At 39.0% G+C, this 19,957-nt stretch overlaps 1 protein-coding gene across 6 annotated transcripts in view; it reads right to left on the bottom strand.

The window, feature by feature from the left end:
* Positions 1–4,904: 4,904 nt before the first annotated feature.
* Positions 4,905–19,957, bottom strand: part of galnt13 (polypeptide N-acetylgalactosaminyltransferase 13) — a 36,781-nt gene continuing 21,728 nt past the window's right edge. For 3 of the 6 annotated variants that reach the window (XM_082507180.1, XM_082507178.1, XM_082507179.1), the window contains 5 exons: positions 18,818–18,916; positions 17,571–17,705; positions 17,244–17,273; positions 14,153–14,375; positions 7,847–7,935 (listed from right to left, as the gene is read on the bottom strand). In XM_082507180.1, coding sequence (XP_082363306.1) covers positions 14,190–14,375; positions 17,244–17,273; positions 17,571–17,705; positions 18,818–18,916 — 450 coding nt within the window. In that variant the 3' untranslated portion in view covers positions 7,847–7,935; positions 14,153–14,189. Of the gene's footprint in view, positions 7,936–14,152; positions 14,376–17,243; positions 17,274–17,570; positions 17,706–18,817; positions 18,917–19,957 lie in introns of all 6 variants that reach the window. The other 3 variants (XM_082507183.1, XM_082507182.1, XM_082507181.1) reach the window with 2 other exon arrangements.

Genomic DNA, 19,957 nt, shown 5'->3' with positions numbered 1-19,957 from the left:
GATCAGAAATACTTTGATGATCTTCTGTAACCCATTTCTTAAAAATAGCCTGGGCAAAACCTGATGGGCGGGTGAGGATGGGATTGATTTATTAATCTAATCAGACCAATGTAGGACACTAGATGCATTTGTCCCCCTCCCTAAATCAGCTAGGATAGCACTTGAGGTTATTCTCGGAAGATCAGCCATCATGTCAGGCAATCTTCTCTTATTTTCTATCTTCCTTTATAATCTCTACAATCAAAGACAGTGCAGGGAAAACCGCCTCAGCTTTGATGCTGGCTTTGATGGATTTGTTCTTCTACGCCCCCCACAAATTTACGACTTCCTCACTAAAAATTCTCTGTAATCTTATTTAGCTGCTACAGTATTGATTTCTTGAATTTTGAACAAGCAATCCTCTTCTTATAAAAGATGTGTGCTATGTCTTTTCTCCCTGCAAAGATTAGGCTTTAACATGATCTGAAGCATGCTGATTGGATGCTGAAGCATTATCAGACTCTCCTCTATACTTGGCATGTAATGTAAAACCATGTGGTGGATAAGAAGAGCAGCATCTCTAAACAAAAGGGCACCCTGGGAGTGCATTCAATGAGCCCATGGGGCAATGCCCTATTTTGCAATTTAAAAGAAAAGGATATATTGCAGACACAAACCATACACATAAACTGAACGGCTTCTTCCTTTGCTACACCTCTGCACCAAGTTTCATGACATTCACCTCAGACCCACCTCAGCCCTTGCTTTGGTGGAGAAATGGGAGTAAAGCAATTGGGTCACAATGTGGTGCCTCCAAGGGACATATGAAATTGTCAGCATCTTGTGGTAATCAAATGACATTACAGCTTTTTGTCAGTGATTGAAAGAGATGGCAACATTTAACCGCAAAACAAACTATCATACCTCTTACAGCTACGCAATCATAGATTTAAAAAGAGATAAAAATTGTAGGTACACTGAACAGCAAATGGGAATATTATTCTGCGTCTGTTGGTTTTTCTGTCCCTAGCTGAAGCGAGACCTTATTAGTTGTTGCCTGGGTCAAAAATAGCATCTGAACAGGAGTGCTTTGTCGAACAGCTCCTGGAGATTGATGATTGATTACCACACAATTACTGCTGAAAGCAGCGGGGCCCTTCCTCCTAATCACTGCTTTCGTCGTGAAAAGGAGATTATCACATAGGAGAAGCTTGTTAGAGCCACTTCCTCCCTGAAAATCAATAAAAATTACTCAAGAGATGGCAAGCATACATCAGAAATGTCTCAGTTGAATCCCTAGGCTGGCTCTGCACATCTACAGGCAGGTACTGTACATTATTCTCGGTATGTGTGGGTGTGTGGGTGCCTCCTGTGGCAGTGGATGTTACCCCATCTGAGATATTAGCCTCAAACTATGTCTAATTAAAGCTGCTTTCCAACGTAGGCGCTCTGGAACTTTAGGTCCCCTCAACAATTAAGTGCAGGATTTCTCCTTTGGTCTCAAGCGAGGCGAAAAGACACATTCAGAGGTTTGATTATCCCCTCTCTCTCTCTTCTACTACCCATTATTGGATTCACTTAGTTGATGGAAACCTATATATAGTGCAGGGGAGAGCCAGGCAGACCGGTATACAATCAAGCAAACTGCAGATACTTGGAGGGATAGGACACAAAATGTCCAGCCTTGGATTTGAAGTCAGGGCACGAAAGTGTTGAGTTTCTTGTCATGATGGTTTAATGGAAACGGGTTAGGGAGACTATCAGACTTAAGGAGACGAGGTTCAATTGCTCCTGTTGCGTCCTTGGAAATTCCACCAGGATGGGCTCAAGGAAAAAAAAACAACAAACAAAAATGAGCTTTTCTATAAGCAACAGTAGTCATGATTTAAAGGGGAAAAAAACTCAAGTTAATGCTTGGATTTACCTTTAAAAGGATGGCATTTACCAACCTTATTAATAGCACTATTTATAATAACCCACTAAAACACATTTATGCACTTCAACACAATTATTCTATTGTTCATACTGTTGCTTTTGTATTAACTATAACTAACTGCAACACACAAGACACAATTTAGTGCACACAAATCACACACTATCGTCTTTTATTGCCACATGTAGCTGAATGCACTGCAGTAAGTCTCACACACCGGTGCTGCAACTTAAATATTTCCTTTGCACTCATTTGATTTTGCTGGTGACACAAATACTACTGTAAACCTAAAGGTACTTTTATAGTGTGCATGCTTGGCTTCTGAATGAATTCACGTTTTTGAATAAAACATTAAATAATTCCCTTGTGTTTTCTAAACAAACAGTCTCAGGAATAATAGGGACTTTGTTGTGTAAAATGGGGGAATTAGACATGGTGTAATATGGTCTTTGGTCTCTAGATAAAACCACCTATTTATACAGTATTTCCTGAGCATAAAAAAGACCATGTTTTAAATAGCGGAGAACTGCAGAGTCTTCATCGTGAGGATGTTCTACCTTCCGGAGCGACAGAAAGCTGCAGACAGCCACAGATAAGGCTTCCATTAGGGCTATTATTTTAAAGCATCTCACCCCTTAATGGACCCTCCTGGTGTGCCAACAAACCCGCTATCTTATCCTCACAGGGCCCGTTAACCAGCCTGGGTTTCGCTTCCTACAGGTGTGAAACTGTCTGAAACCACAGTCAGTCCCCTCAGGGCAGCTGCTGGGAGCGCTGTGAGGCACTGATGTTTTGTCAGCCCCACAACAACAACTGTTAATACCTCTGCAGTGGGCACCTTAGAGAGCTTTGAGAAATACTGATCAAAAAGCTACCATAAGTGAGGACAATGAAAATGCACAGTATATCTGCTATGAGTGTTTATTATTTACCCACTATGTCTAATGAGACTTTAGGCACAAATAGTTTTTGTTTCTAATTTTATGCTTAAATGGTTATTCTTTCTTTTATTTGATGAAAAAATGAAGACTTACACCACTCTCCTCACTGTACTTTAAATGCGAAGCTGAGCAGAAACAAGGAACATCAGCACACCCAACACAGTCAATATTCATTATTGGTCTATTTTTATATTTTTTGTACAAATATTTTTGCATGGACTTTGTTCTGGATTGCACTTCGAGCCAACACATCTCTATGAGGCTGTCAGGTTTTATTCAAAGCCCCTCCTTGAGCCTGGTTCTGCCAGAGGTTTCTTCCTGTTAAAAGCGAGTTTTTCTTTCCCACTGTTGCCAAAGTGCTTGCTCATAGGGGGTCGCCTGATTGTTGGTGTTTGTCTGTATTACTAGGTCTTTACCTTACAGTGTTAAGTGACTTGTATTGACCATTGTTGGGATTTGGCACTATATTAAAAAAATATATATATATTTTTGCTGGATTAATGATGCTATACCCAACAAGTTAAAAAGTTAGCTTCAGAGATTCTTTGTTTCATGTAGATGTGAGAAAGGTGTTGAGACTCACATACTTGCTAACATCATATCTAATCAGCCAATCACAGCCAGTGAATTTAGGCATGCAGATAATGACAGGATTATCGGCTGAAGTTCAAATCGAGCATCACCTAGGGGAAGAGATGTCATCTGAACATGGCGCCGGGTTGGCTGAAATTACTTATGTACTGGAATTTTCCCACACAACCATCTCTGGGGTTTCGCGAGAATGGATCGAAAAAGAGAAAACACCAAGTGAGCGGCAATTCTCTGGTCCAATGTCAAACTGGAACATGACAGTTCATTGTACTTAAACGGCCTTCATAGGCACCTGGTTACAATCTAATATAGCTCATGTGGTGGAAAGAGGCAGTTGCATCATTGATGTGCAGAAAACAAATCTATGCAATAGCAAATTCAATTAGTTCGCAAGGCAAAAGTGGGTACTAGTCAAGCCTAACTTACTGTATAAAGTGATGAGTGTAAGGATGTTCGTCAGCATGTTCAAATCGTTTTCTAATTCCTACGCTCTGTGCTAACAAAGAGTGGCAGCAGATAATATTGTGCTGGATAAAAATGCCGATTTCAAACACATTTGCAGTGAGGAAGGTGTTTTATGCCATTTTTAGTCGTTTTAATAGTTTTTAGTTGGGTGACTAGACTGACACCAGCTGTTCTTGAAAGTATTAACATGATTTGCTATGAAGTCTATTATGAAGCCTGATTTGATAGCTATAATAGAAGAAGTTGGAAATGCTACCTTGTGTTATATCATGGTGGCCACTGGACTGTGGGCAGCACTTTGGAAATCCTGGTTCCAATCAATAAGCCTGACATTTATTGAGTAAGTCATCAAGCCTTTTTTTTTCCTGATTCCAGCTTCTGAAATGTGCAGACTTGCTGTTCAGACAACTTTGCCTGTAAGAGGTTTGAGTATAGAAAACAAATATTAAAAATATATGCTGTCCTTTTCAACAACTTAAGGCTTCAAGGCTAAGCCATTAAGTAATCAACTGAACAAAAATCAGAAAAATGAATGAATATTCCAAATAATAATTAGTAAAGTTGTATAATTCATGACGTCCAGTGTCTGCTGGGTATTCTGCTAGCTTTATTTTTTCAAAGCTTTGCTCAAAAAGAACAATTTTGTGTCTCAGACTTTTTCAGAGTCACCTGAAAGGTCGAGCCTTCTGTGATTAAAAGCACACAGAATAATGACAAACTCCTTTACACATAAAGCAAAAAACCAACAACTAACATTCATTACAATGTAACTCTTATAGTATCCTGTTGTATTGGTGTTTTTTTCTAGCTCATAATAAAAGAGACGGTACAATTTGCTACATTTAAAAAGGACAGAGTAACCCCGGGTAATGAGATGTACGTGAGGCCTTAAAAGCTTATTAATCAACCGTATATTTTGGTGCGACAAGCTGTCAGGTGCTCAACAGTGAAGCTAATCATTATTTTATGTTCAGAAGTTTTATTTTTTCTACAAAAAAAAAAAAAAAATTAAAAAAAAAAAAAAAAAGCGAAATGTACAAACAGATGACAAATGTGCAACCCACACATTGAAACATTACATTCCTGTTCTAACACCATGCACTTTAAGATAATGAAAAACAATAAATGTGTGTGCGTAATATCAAAGAGGTCACTGATTTTCAATCTGAATGCCAAGCAGGCACCTGGCATCAGTTCAGTATTCAAGCAGCATGGGCAGTATACCCCACCCCTCATGTACTTAGTCCTTCAGATAGTCTCCGAATTGGTTTTTGTGGGACCAATGAGGATTTCCAAAACACAGCACAATTTCAAAACCCACAGTCAGCACTGTTTTTATTACTTCCAAATCTATCACGTGGTTTCGTTTAATCATCATTCAGTATGTTTTGCAAGAATATTCCAGTTTTACAGCATCTTAGAAAAATAATTGGTTCTGTATATATAACAACAATGGTGCTAGATACATCTGAACAGCATTATGTACAATACAATTTGTTTGCCGAATGTGGTGAAAGATATCTGTAAAGGTAACGATGAGTACTGATATACTTCATATTCACTTAATGCAATGATCAAGACTTTGTATCATTTATTTATGAGATATGGTAATTATTTAATATCAATAAGCTGCAATATTTTATCTCAAACCATCCTTTTCAAACATAAAACGCCTCAACCATCCAAAATCACTAAAAACCAAACATGTAACAACTTTTATAAGGAAAGATTTGCACCCGGATATGTCATGATATCTCCTATGGAAAGAATTTGAAATCATATGGAAACAGACTTAAAAATAATCTTTTTGATGTAATGATGTTTTGATAGCTATAATATTACAGTGTGATTTTCTCAAAAGTACCTGTTAAAATCTACATTCATTCAAAATGTATCACTTGTATTTCTAGTCCAAAACCAACATCATATTTCTCATCACCTGTAATAGATTAACTTCCTTGATGTAATTCCTGTTGGAGTAATACGGAACATCAACAGCTGCGTCAGTTAACAACCGACCTGGAATTTCAAAGATATGTTTCAGGTATAGTGCTGTGCAAAAGTCTCGAGTTGCCCCTCATTTCCTTTTGCTTTGCTTCCAAAGTAGTTAGAGTTTCATGCAATTTTTAAAGTGGTCTTGAGCAATAATTATCATTTGAATCTTTAAAATTTTGTCTTTGGACATTGACTGCTTTTTTTGTTGTTGTTTTTAATTTCAGACAAGTTCTTGCACCTGACCATTTTCAGACTAATGTTTTGGGGGGATTTTGCATTTTCTTTGGGGGGGGGGGGGGGGTATCTTTAGGCGCTTTGTTATTAGCATTCTGTTGCAAAAACATTTTCCCCACAATTTCTTTAAACCAAGACTATGAACAAAGGCATTCAGGAGAGAGGTTCAATAGTGAGTCTCTATAGCCATCTGTAAAACAAGGTGGCGGCTCTGTCATGGTTGTGACTGCAATTCAGCCACTATTACTGGGGGATCTTCAAAACTCATCAAAATTGATCAGATTTAGATCCACCATCCCCAAACACACCGCCAATGTAGCAAAAACATACCTGGATAGAAAAGCACACAGTGAAACACTGTCAATCATGGACTGGCGTCCCCAGAGCCCGGATCTCAACATTAATAAAGCAGTGTGGGATCAACTTGACAGAATGGAAAGAAAGGCAGCCAACATCCAAAGACGACCTTTGAATGTCTTTTAAAAAGCCTGGAGAACTATTCCTGAAGACTTACTTATGGAAGTTACAAGAAAGCTGCCTAAGAGAGTTCAGGCTGTGTTGAAGAATACTAAAAACTGATTTTTTTTAAAGCTCCCTAGAATTATACAAACTGTTTTGTCTTATACTGCATCTCCATGTATGTTTGCATACTTCAATAAAGCACTGCAAATATCAAGAAGTTAAGGGTGGCTCAAGACTTTCTGCACAGTACTAGAAACTTTAAAGAGATTAGTACAACTCTTTAACCAAGTTTAAGGGATCTTCATAAAAATGGCACTCCTCTTAAGTTAAAATGTAACAACTGATATGGGTGTCAGGGCTTCAACTGAAATTTGATTGTTCAGTTTGTTAAGGTTGGGCTTCCGTTTTCTCTCGAGCAGATTTATTACCACACGGTCTCATGAAATGTGATAAAAAGACACGTCCTAAATAGCTAATGCTACAGTGGGCTTGATAAAGAAGAAGGAAAAGCATTTGTAGGTTATAAAGGGCTACGACTTTATCCCTTCAGTAAATCACCTTAAGAGGGTAACACCTATCAGTGCTGATCTCCATATGTTAGTCAACAGTTGCAGTTAAAATGACCACCATTCTGCTTCAAGCATAGACACAGTAGACACCGACACGAAAAGAGAATGAGCAGCAAACCAGCTGTTTTCTTTTACAACTGTACCTATAGTAGATACATCAATGCCTGTCTGGATACAGTGGTGGTTATAGAATCTCAACCATTGCAAAGATACGTCTCAGAAAATGACAAATGGTCTCCTGTTTATGTTTTTCCAGAAGCTAATCAGCAGTCAGTGCAGCAGATTCACAGCTAGCAGGTGTCCATCACAGTGTGACTCCTTTGATGTGAGTGTTTTCCATGCACGACCCGATACGTCATTATCCTAGTTCAGATCTGTAAAAGTTCCCAAAGCTACAGCTCATCATATTTTTAGAAATGCAGGTGCCAAGTGCAGTTTATCCTCAAACCTGTGTTGAACTGTAATACGATCAAATGGAAGAAAAGCCGCTGCTGCCCAGTTCTCTGCATTTCTTGGCCAGGATGTAAAAGCAAGAGGTGCATGATGTGTGGTAAGAGCCATCTGGTGAGGGTAAGGAAAGCCAGGACTGGTTGGGTGGAGAACGACAGAGGACTGAGGTGACGAGTCAGACGCTAAGGGTCATGTTACGGAGCAGCCACTGCTGGGAACGGCTGCCATTGCAGTCTCTCAATGTGGGGACCATCTTGTCGTCCTCAGAGGGCATGTCCAAGCACTGGTTGCTATTCACATGCAGCAGAGTAAGTCGCTGGAGAGAAAAGATGAAAAAACAAAACAACAGGCAGTTACAACTGATGTAAATATATACGCATGACATTAAACAATTACAAGTTGAAGACCAACCTCCCCTGTGTTTTACAGTCATGTACTCTCAAAGATGCAGGTCATCACTGAGGGCATCAGTGTCAGCTGCCAGTGCCTCACTGCTTCAACTGTGGTCTGAAGAAAAGCTGAATCTATGCGCATCACTCAAACCAACCCTCAGATTCATTTTAACTACCAATTTCCCAAATTTCAGCTTTGTTGTACCATTGACCCAGTAAATAAACTTAAGTCTGTGCCTGCACCATTTATTAAAACAATAAAAACAGAATGACAAAATAAGGAACATAAAAAAGGGTTACCCCTCATACAATACATCTCTCACTGTGAAACGCTGTGGAAATCGAGGCTCCTGTCGGGGGAGAAACTTGTCATTGGCACTTTAACAAAAGGATGTTTCTGTGATTGACTGAGCTTCAAAAGCATCAACCTCTCTAGAGCCAACTCCCCCCCACATTCAGTGGTAATGGGAAAAGGAGTTGTTTTAATGTTAAAACCACTGCAACAAACTCGCTACAGTGTTTTCAGTTTTATCACTATGTTTAGGTTTGCAAACTCCTGTATGTTCATTGAATAGCAGGTGAAGACACATCATGAACAAGTGGATCGCATACAAAGTAAACGTAGACCTGTGCATACATTTGACCTTAACAAGGAGGTCTACTGAGGCGTTTTCTAGTCTTTAAAGCTGATTTTTGGACCATTAAAAAAGTGATTATATTCTGATTACGAATGTAAATAACACATTCTTTACACATCCCGAAATTACAAAGCAGCTTTAAAGATTAATGTAGGGTCTGTTTATACTCCGTTTTTATCTCTGTTTTGGTCTGTGCCATCAACAAAGGAAAAGATCCGGTCCTGTAGCTCCTAATTTTCACCAACCATTCACTGCAGGCCAGAAAATCAAACCAAAGAGCTGAAATGATAGCGATGTGAGGTGATAATAATGTTTGTTCCTCTGAGTGACCCTTATCACATACATGTGGTGATCTGGTCCATTCTCAGGAACAATAAGTTTTAAATATTTATTTATTCCAATTATTAAAATAACCTAGGAAAAAGAGTTTATTGTTAACACTGCAGCTCATTATATTTACTTTTTGATCAAAGTGCTACAGTATAATAGGCACCATTAGCACCAGCAGTAATACTGCTGGTGCTTGTTAGCACTGACCACATCACGATTATTTATTCAACACCATGCTTGGGATAAACTGTGTTTTTATTGTTAATGCGACACATTATAGCAGCATCTTTTTTCAGAACACATAAGTAACCAGGGATCACGAGGAGAAGAAAAAGTTTACAATGTGACATTAGTTGCAACAAATATCTCTACCCTAATGATTGTGTGTGCCTTAATCAGTACACCACAATGACCGCCTCTCAGTTGCAAATTGTGTAAAATCTGATAAAAATTTTCCATTTTTGTTACTATGGTTGCTGTAGCTCAGGAGGTAGAGCAGATCATCTACTAATCAGAAGGCTGGTGGTTCGATATCTGGCTCCTCCAGTCTGCATGCCGAATATCCTTGGACAAGATAGTAAATCCAAGTTGCTTGTATGGATGGGTGAATTAGGCAAGTTGTATAAAGCACTTTAAGTGCTCAGTTAGAGTTGAAAAAAACCTATATAAGAACCAGTCCATGTATTAGCAGTGTGTCACAAAAAAAAAACAACACAATTTGTTGCCATTTTTCAGCTGATTCAAAGACAACACAGTTTGACAGCATTAAATTGCGTCGCCAGGTGTTTCATCGGATTTGAGGTGTTACCTCCTTTGACAGTATCACAGTATCAGCTTAAAGCACTTGTTGCAGGCTGCTGAGTTTGCATCTTTTGCTGTGAAGTACAGCCAGACTTTTGACCGCTTCGCCTTGGGCATTTTTAATCTGTAGCTCTGCTCTAAAAGAACGTAGGTACCTGGACCCGCCTACTATCCTCGGAAACGTAAAATGATTGGCTAGAATCTAAAGTGTATCACAGCCCAGGAAATAAAGCACTGAAATAAAGCACCGTAATAAAGCACCGAAATGTGCGCTGCTTTTCGGTCTGGTTACTACCGTTTATGTCAGAACCGGTGCCATCATGGCACCGGACACCGGTACCCATCCCTACCAACAAGGTGATTTGTAAAGAGTTATTAGCAGAAAACCTGCCATATTTGAGCAGGGTGTGCAGTGTGTCCTTAAAATTTTTGAGGAAACTAGACAAGTGAAGGACAAAAGAAGTGGCTACAGCAGATTCACTGTATTTGTCGTGTCCTTATAAAATAGGGGGGGGGGGGAATCCAGCAAAGACCTGACACAGAACCAGAGAGATGTATCTGGCCATTGAACTGATCCATCTCTTGTTCACTGACACATCATAAGAAATTGTTTGAAATTGAGGCAGAGAAGATAAAAGGCCAAGACATGCCAAATTATATTTATAGAGTGATAAATCCAGTTTAGAAAATTTAGGTTCAAATCATCATGAACAGAGGAGTTCAGGAGAAAGGTACAACAGGGAGTGTCCACAGTTATGTATTAAACATGGCGGAGGATCGGTCATGGTTGGGGGTTCAATTCAGCCAGTGGTGCTAGGGACCTTGTCAAAATAGATGGAATTATTGACACCGAGAAGTAAAGTCAGACTCTGACCCACCAACAACTATAAGGCATCTGATTGGCAGCAGCTTCAGTTTTCAGCGTGGACTCAAACACACTGCAATGCAGTAAAAGCACGGAACAAAAGAAGAGCTTTGACTGTCCTTCAAGAGGCCTTGAGAATTATTCCTAAAGACTACTTTAACACAGAGTGAACTGTCTTAGGCAGCTTCCATGTCATTTTTTAAAGTATAAAGTCAGTAACACCAAATATTGACTTTCAAGCTCATTGCAATTGCTCAAACTCTGTTGTTGCCTTATAAACTGTATTTCTATGTATGTTTGCACGTTTTGAGAATCACTGCACTTAGTTCCCTTTTTCCTAGCAAAATATAAAGAAATAAGAGGTTGCTCTAGACTTGCACAGCATTGTATACCAGTAAAAACACCTGTACAGAACTAATGAAGGTGTGTAACTGCAAAGCTTATCATTATAGAAGTATTTTAATAACCTTACATTTCTCACAGTGGCTTCATTACACATCACAGGCCAAATATGCCATCATCTGCTAACTAAATTGACCGTGGGACAAGTTGGATTGGGCTCTGTCTAACTGGGCTCAGGTGACAATGACTGATTAACTGGCTTTCTTCATGAAAGACATTTTAGTAAAATAATGATGAGTGAAAACCATTTACACTCTCAGGGATCTGGTACTGTGCATACTGGCTCACTGTCACTGCCATAGCTCATCAAGACACTTAAATAGAACAGGGTCCCCGTTAATGTAATTACAGTATTCCTTCTCCTGCTCCACTCCATCGCTCCTGTCTGTCCTATGTGATGCTTTTTCGTGGAAACCAGAAAGGCTAGAAAACAGGACAAACTGGACCAGACTGGAAATAACACACCTGTTGTGATGAGCTCGAACTCAAGCACCACACAAGTGGTATGTACCACAGGAGAGAATCTGTGGCTATCTGCCACACGTCACCAGAGATAACACCCCCCACTAACAACTGTGAGAGAGCCCTCAATAGCCTTGATTAACCATTTATGTTTAAACCCTCAGTAGTAACATGCTTCCGCAATTTCATTCCTCACTTGAGTTGCTTTTCTCATCCTAATGATCACATGCAGAGGAGTAGGGGACTTGAGAGTTGGTTTGTAAAGAGAAGCAGAGCCTCTGCAGAGAAAAACAATGCCACGAGAGAAATTGGGAAAATTATGTTAGAAGCTACAAAGATGCCATGTAATATATGAAAATGTATAAGCGTATAAATGAAAACCAAAACAGAGATAGCCTCAGGTTTAGCAGTTTGCAGCTTAACACAATGTTATATTGGCATAAAAAATAAAACGCAGGTGAACAAGTAACCTAAAAATACATCATGGCATAAAAACTGGTCATTAAGCATGATTTGGGGGTTTTTAAATTCTGCAATCGAGGCATAATTCTTCATTAAAACAAGATTGTGCTTTGACAGTTAACAGAGGATATTCAGACTAATGAGCTCACGGAGACGCTCAGGCCATGTTTGATCTCAAGCTATAAAACACAAGGGCCCAACACTATCTGCCTGGATACAAAGAAGTGCATGCAAACACAGCCACACACACACACACACACACACACCTTTCCTGAAGTACACATTGCAGACTGCCCTACAGGGCACACTTGTTCAAACAGAGTGAGAACAAAGAGAGCAGGTGGCACACAACCTCACACACCTGTCTAAAAACAAAGGAAAAGAACAGTAAGCTTGTGCTACACTATACTTTAATTTAAAAAGTAGTTCTTTAATAGTAGTTGTAACTTCATAGCAAAGTTCTCCCTAAACTATTGAGAAGAAGAATAAAAAAGAAGCAAAGATCAACAATTTTTTCCTAATCCAGACTGAATGAATACTACATTTTTGAGCCATGCGCAGGGCATAATCATTTACAAAGCCTTTCTAAACAGCCTTAAATCATAAAGATACTATTTTTCCTTTCATTCAAAATCTAAATTTACTCCAGGGGAACATGTGGCACAAGAAAAGTATGATTTGAAAAAGAAAAAAGTTCCATGTTCAATGAAATTACTCGAAATATGGAGGCCCTGTCCTTTGCTCATAATTATTTCATGCTTGCTTTGGGGCAGAGAAAACTCCCATCTTCCTCCCAGCAAACCAAGCACAGTCTCCAGAGCAAGAAACCGAGTGTGTGCACAGCTGAGACCAGCTAATTAAATGATGACCGTTTCTAACCATAACCCAGGTTGAGGAATAGCATCCTCTTTATCACCACACAGCACACTGGACTTGCTGAAAGGCAGAGAGGTTCTTGTTTTGACGTGATCTTCTGTGCTTGCTGCTGGGGATCTAGATAGAGGAGTGGCTTTTTTGTGGGATACAAACACAGCAGATACTTTTGTATCTCAGGGCAGATTCAGCAACAGTGTCATTTGCTTTAATGGAGCCCTTCTCTTGTGTACGTGCTCCTCTCTGCTTGCTATGCTAGGAGGACATCTGAGAGTGAACAGCAAATCAGGCCATCTAACAGCAGGTCACTATACTGCCACAACTCTGACACACACCAGCAGTCCCGGGAGCTCCTTACCCAATTTGCCCTGCTTGGACACAGAAACTGTGGCATGCTACAGTGAAATTGCTCTTTAGCGTTTTGAGAGATACAACAGTACAGGATTCTGAGATGTTCACTCCAAATTACTCAACAGAACAGAATTGGCTACAGAGAGAATGACTGACAGACACAAAGCCTGGAAAAGGCAGGAAAATAACAACTCCGAAATGGACAGAAATGCTGAGCTGAAGAACATTCCTCACAAAAGTATGTAAATAAGAAGGCTTAGTGGTGAAAAAACACTGATAATGGGCATTTTACAATGTACATGGAACACTGTGTACACAGCTGCTTTTGGCCAATAAGAGAGTGGCCTGAGCAACTACAGCCATGAAAGATAGGTTCACAATGAAGGATCACTTCAAAAGAACTTGTAAACAATGGCGAGCCCATTTGAATAAGCTCCGCATGCAGATAATCAGCTAAAAATAAGCACGTCCTCCATCTCGGCCATCATTCATCATGTGCAGGCAGTCCAGGGGACAGCCAGTGAATTTTCACATCAAAATATAATATTTATTTTGGAAAATAAATGTCAATTGAGATGTAATTTAGCAAAAAGATTAGCTAAAGGTCTTCCAGATAGCATCTTATACAGAGAAGCATCTTGACAGGACATCTGTCATTGTGTAATGAAGCTCTTCCCACGTCTCTGTGCACTCCCCCCTTGAAAGGTCACCAATAACAAAAAAGTGTTAATGCTTCCTAAAACACATGCACATTCAGGCGTACACCTGGAAGAACCACAAGTCTACTCTCACTGACAAAAATCAGAAAATCAAACATACTCTCAAAACAGCCAAAGTTGCCTATTACAGCCCAAACAGGTCTAGTGAATTCTAACAGTGTGAAACTACATTGCTACAGAGCAACTATGATGACCACCAACCTCTAATTCTACACCTAACTTGTGCTAATCTGCTCACCTCACGCCCCCCGTAGCCCCCGAGAGCAGACTTGAGTTTAGAGAAAATAATCCGTGGGACTGAAGTAGAGGTGTCTAGCGACCTCCAGACGAGTGTAGTTGTGGAGGATCCACGACTGTATTGGACTGTTGTTACAGTACTCCACAGTGGGGCCATAGGTGCCGTCCTCCAGACGGCCGATGGTCAGACATGATTGGGTGATGATGTGGAGGAAGGTGTGCTTCTGCAGTGAGCCAGGAGGGAAAAGGGACAGATGGTTTTCAAGGTAAGTCACAGAGTCATAAAGTAATTCTTAAACTGATGCGTCTGTTCTTCGCAGTAAACTTTCCCAGACACTGACTAAATGTCTGACTTATTTGGTCCATTTCTTGTTTTATTTAGTTATTAGATGGACCATATCTTCATAAGCGATATGGGTCATGTTTCAAATTATTCATGTGACTATTGGCTCAGTCACCCACGAAAAAAGGTAACAGGATGGCAACCTCCTTGCATCAAATCAGTAGCAACAATCACTTGTAGGCAGATCTCATTGATGCAGACAGATTGGCAACACATTAAAATCTGTCTGCATTTATGAATCTGAGTGTGTTTGCACCAATAAGCGCTTGCCCATTGAAAGTCTCCTGGTTAAATTCCTATATAAAAGCAAGCAGAGTGCCTATGTCATTCTTTAGTTAAACTGCCATCCTGCAGCAATTACATCACAGTTTAATGTTTAATATAAAGGTGCCATATTCTGCTGATTTATCACAGTGAATCCCTCTGTTCTCACAGATTGCATGTAACTGCCAACTTGACCCCATTCAATGGCAGACTGTTGACAGTCTGATAGGAGACCCACTTATTTTTAATAGACATCTTGATGCACAAAGTGGCTTTGGGGTCAGCAACTGACTGCAAGTAGTTGCAGGCCTGGTTGCTGTCTCCAAAGCAACCACTTGAAAGTCTAGGAGGTTGGTTTCAAAGTTCAAACCCCTGAGAAAATGACCACATCAACAATTTGAACATGTCCTTACAATGAGGCAGACGATGTTTGCCAAAATTAGCACAATGCAAATAATTTTGGGGGGCAATTTATAAAACGAGATGGACAATTTAAAAAAAAAAAAAAAAAAAAGTTAGATGACATGTTTTTACTAAATATCTATGTTCTAATTCGTGGCAGGGCGTGGTCGGCAGGGAAAGCGGACCCAGCTGCACAGGATCGCAATCACGCCTCGCCAACTTAAGATCGGTATAGAGTCCTGTTGTGGTGTTGCTGTTGTTGTTGGTATGTGGCTGGCAGCTGGGAAGCTGAGCCGACTTGTGTGAGCTTCAAGCGTAATAAAGAGAATGTCCAACAGTGGTGAAACGCGGTCATGTCATGCCCCTTACCTGCAGGAATTTGAGTTTATCTATTTGATTCTCCCATTTTACTCCCTGATACAGCCTGTGGCTTAGTGTGCCTCACTTGTAAATAGCTATTCAATCAATATGCCAATCCATGCCTCAAACTCTTTATCTCCAATAAACTCATTACTTGCATTTTGCTGCAATAGTTCAAGTGTGAATTAAATAACGATTAGCTCAAATATTTTAAGTCTTAAAAAAATAAAGAACATTCTGGGTTTCTTTAGCCAGAAAACTGGCTGGGAAAAAAAAAAAGTTTAAAAACTACATTAATTAGACTCTACTAAAGCTAAAACACAACTTGACAAGCACAGCAAAGTTAAAAAGTACAGATAAATTGGTGAAAACTTCAGCGCACTTAGAAATTTTGGCTATCATGTGTTTGAGTGGGATATCCATGCGAGGGAAAGCACAGCAAATAGAACTTATTGCTGGCTGAAACAGCAGAGTAGGTGAACAGGAAAGTGGATGTCTGTCACAACTGTAAATGAATACAGGAGGAATATGGAGAAGCCAGGTATTTCTGTGAAAGTGAAACTGATGACCAGATGAAATGTTAATGGTACTGTAGTCATCCAGGATTCAGTCCCTGTCAGTCACACCTGGGCTAAAAATAACACCGGCTACTGACAGCGATGAAACCCCAGAGCTGTTTACAACAGAGACCGGTCCTCTTCGTTATGAATTATTCATTTTATTCTCTTTTTTTCCCCCCATTTTAAGGAAAACACACTGAGAGCAAAGTGTAATGAAAGGATTTCTCCATGGATTTGTTCAATGCTCGATGGAAAGGCCTCTGAGCTTCCTCACTTTGTCATACCGCCATGTCAGTGATAGGACATCTCAATCACTCATAGACAACTCTGCATGCGACGCTGCCTCGTCTAACCATCTCCCAGAGGATTAAAAATGCATAAATTGTTCATATAAAAATGCTTTTTGAGTTGTGTAATCCATAATGTATTTTGATGTATTCTACGGAAACAAGGCTTGAGAAGAATATTTAGTTTTCCTATGAGATTCAAAATGTCTTTGTTTCCTGCCCACAACATCTGTTTCTTCATTTGACTGAATATCAAAAATGCAAGCTTATTACTGCTTGCATACCCAGGAATATTAGGTAAAGTGAAACCCTGGTGTTCAATATGCAGCGTCTAGCTTTGTCAATTATATTTTCTAATTCAGTGCTATTGCAAAAGGAAAAGACTTTGATACATACATATATACACATATAGAAATAACTGTAATGAGCAACACAGCTAAAAAGAAAAAGAAAAAGAAAAAAAAAAGACATAAGGTTATTATTTTTTCACCTCACCATTTTGCACCTAATGCATGCAATCATTTGTCTTTGATATTTGTAGGTGATACTTGTGTTTTGGTTTGTTTGCTTGTTTTTGGGGTGGGGGGGGTGGGGTTATAGGTTAGACTTCAGTTTCTCTCTGCGATGTAAATTATTTGGTGACTTGATTGTTCTGCTGCACATACAATATATTTGTCTACAAAATATAAAAGGATAAATTGCAATGCGTGATTCCAGGTCACCGATGTAGAAAAAGACTTCAGTACACATCCAAAAAAATATATTTATATAAACGATCTACCGTACTAAACACTAACACTTCAGCGTCCACACACTCATACTCACAATACTAAATCACAATGTGGCACTTCAGGAGGGACAAATTGAACAGCTTACCTCAAAATCATATTCCCACTTGCCAACATACTACATAATGAGACGAGAAAAGAGAAACAGCTGCTGGGTTGAAATAGCAACTCAACTTCCGTGGTGCTTTAAAAAAAAAAAAACAACAACAACAGCACACAGCACCATCTTGTGGCAGAAAACAGTCATTCTAGTTTTCCCACGACCAAAGATCCTCAGTGTCCTATTGCTCATGAAATTACCTTTTGACAGGTAAAGGTACAAACGTTAAATTGAGGAACAGGGGAAAAGAATGGCCACTTGCTTTAGAACCCTTATTTTGAATTATTTGGATCCTAAAAGGGCCACAGATCCTACCTCAGCATCGTACTCAAACATCTGATTGCCCTTCATGTGGTGACACTTGAGCATGACAACAGGCCCGTTGAGGCGGGAGACATCCAGGCAGAGGTCATCTGTTCTGATTTCTTTATCCGCAGTGTACGAGAACACCTACAGGAAGAGGTTTTATTTAGCTCTTGAAAAATATCAGTAACATCAACATCACAAAAAATAAAACAACAGTATTGTAAGGGGTTTTAGGGATAGATGACTAAACTGTAAATATTTTTTAAACCTTAATTTATTTTTTATTTTTTATTTTTTGTTTTTATTTACACTCCAGAGCTTTTTAAAAATTTATTGTGTACTTTATTGGGCATTTCCAGGATGTTCTACAGATATTTTTTATACAAGACTGGACAGATATTCTGTCTTGTGTGCTGCAGAAAAAAAACTATAATGAGATTCGAGTATAAAGAATATTGATTGGACCAAAGTGAATTCTGGGTTAGAAATCTTTGAGTCTAATCAACACTGGGCTTCAGAAATGAGAGAGAGAAAGCATTGTATTGAAAATCTGCACATTGACTTAGAAGTTGGAGATTAACACACTCCTTGCTTCCAACCTGAAGTCAAGTTTTTGGGCAAGATAATGTACTGCTAGAGGCTGCACTTTAAAATTAAGTACACCCCATGATTTAGTAGCTTGGAGAACCATCTTTAGCAGTAATAATTTGAAATGATGAGCAATAATTTGAAATCATCATTCTCTCGAATCACTGTGGAGAAATTGAAGTTTGTTTCTGCGCAGCTCTCTTAAGCTCCTGCCATAACATTTCAGTCAAGTTGAGGTCTGATTTGACTGGACCATTGCAACACCGTGATCATTTTATTTTTCAGTCCTTCGGCTTTAACATGCTAATTAAAGCCTGGATGGTCTGAGATCTAGTTCTTGGGATTGTGCTTTAAATATCTTTAAGTATTACATGCCCTGACCTTGGAGTAAATTTGTTGGCATGTCTACTCCTGGGAACATTGTGTTAACACCTAAATGCTCCAGATCAGCAAATTATAGAGGTGCTCACACCTGCTAATGATCAATTAATCAAGTATGTTTAGTTAGCAACACCTGGCTGCTACCCAAGTAGAACGCTTAAGGCTGTGCTTAGTTTCATTCAGATTTAAAGTTACATTTGCAAATTCTATTATAATATAGACAATAGTATTTCTTTTCACAATTAAGCATAATACTCTCAATACAGTATTTCCTGTTATCTCCTCACCTGGTTTCCACCCATGCCATGGCAGTTGAAAAAGCCAACCTTCTCGTTCTCCTTTCTCCCCATGTTGTCCATACACTGGTTGGTTTCAACATTTCTGATCTATAGACAGGAAGTTCAGATTTACAAATAAGAAGTACAAGTTTATTAACTTTGTAACACTAAAGTCTTAAAGGGTTACATCATAGCATTTTATTTATGTTTCTTTTGACAACAGCTAGGCTACAGGAACAGGAAAAAACATACATTACCAGAATAATGACGTCCCATTTAATACATCAATAAAAAAAAATTCCTTTTCTAAGTCCTTGTTTTTTGTCCTCCCTTATTGTTTGAATTCTTCATCCAAGGATCTCTTGTGCAAATTGATTATCAATCACTACATCTTAAATATTGTCTTCCAAAGAAATTAATCTGTTAATATATAATTAGCAACAGCATTTTAGTTCACTCAGTTGTACTGAGTATCTTTAGGGTTTGATTAGTTTTTTAATTAACCTTTTAAACCCAAATATTTGATCCATGAGTTTTGGAAACATACATCAGTGTTTTGTTTTTAATTCTTTGTCAGAAGGTTTAATAATCACTCGATTTCCAAAATCTTTAATTTTCTGGCAATTATTTCATGGTTCAGGCTTTAAAGGGTTAAAAAATTAACCTATTTCTTGGCATTTGATAAAATAATCATATAAGCAAATAACAGAGAATAATGTTAGTTGCCACCCCAGGTTTGCAAATATTGCAGCATCACTAATGCTGAAACCACTTTAAATGCAAGTCACAGATTTAATGATGCTTTCTTTTTGGAAACTGGAAAAAGTTTGTCACCATCTTCCATAAATCCTATAGCTAAAATCATGTATATACCATGTCACTGAGTTAATTTAGTCCAACCTCTGCTCATTATATCCACTTTTAAAGATGAAACTGAGCTAAGTTGACTGCACACTTCTCAATAAGCAATTATCACAGCTCCTACTGACTTCCAGTCAACTCAGCTATCTAATGAACTCCTACATTCACAGAGCTGAAGCGGAGCTGACTATGTATGTTGCCTAAGCCATTACCATGCCTATCATGCAGGAACGGAATGGCATTCATAATAATTAAGTGATATAAAACCTAATGGTTCCGGCTGTTAAG

This window comes from Aulonocara stuartgranti (assembly GCF_965226115.1).
Source record: "Aulonocara stuartgranti genome assembly, chromosome: 16".
NCBI lineage: Eukaryota > Metazoa > Chordata > Actinopteri > Cichliformes > Cichlidae > Aulonocara > Aulonocara stuartgranti.
Note: the sequence above shows the minus strand (reverse complement) of the source record. Positions and strands in the feature narration are given on the sequence as shown.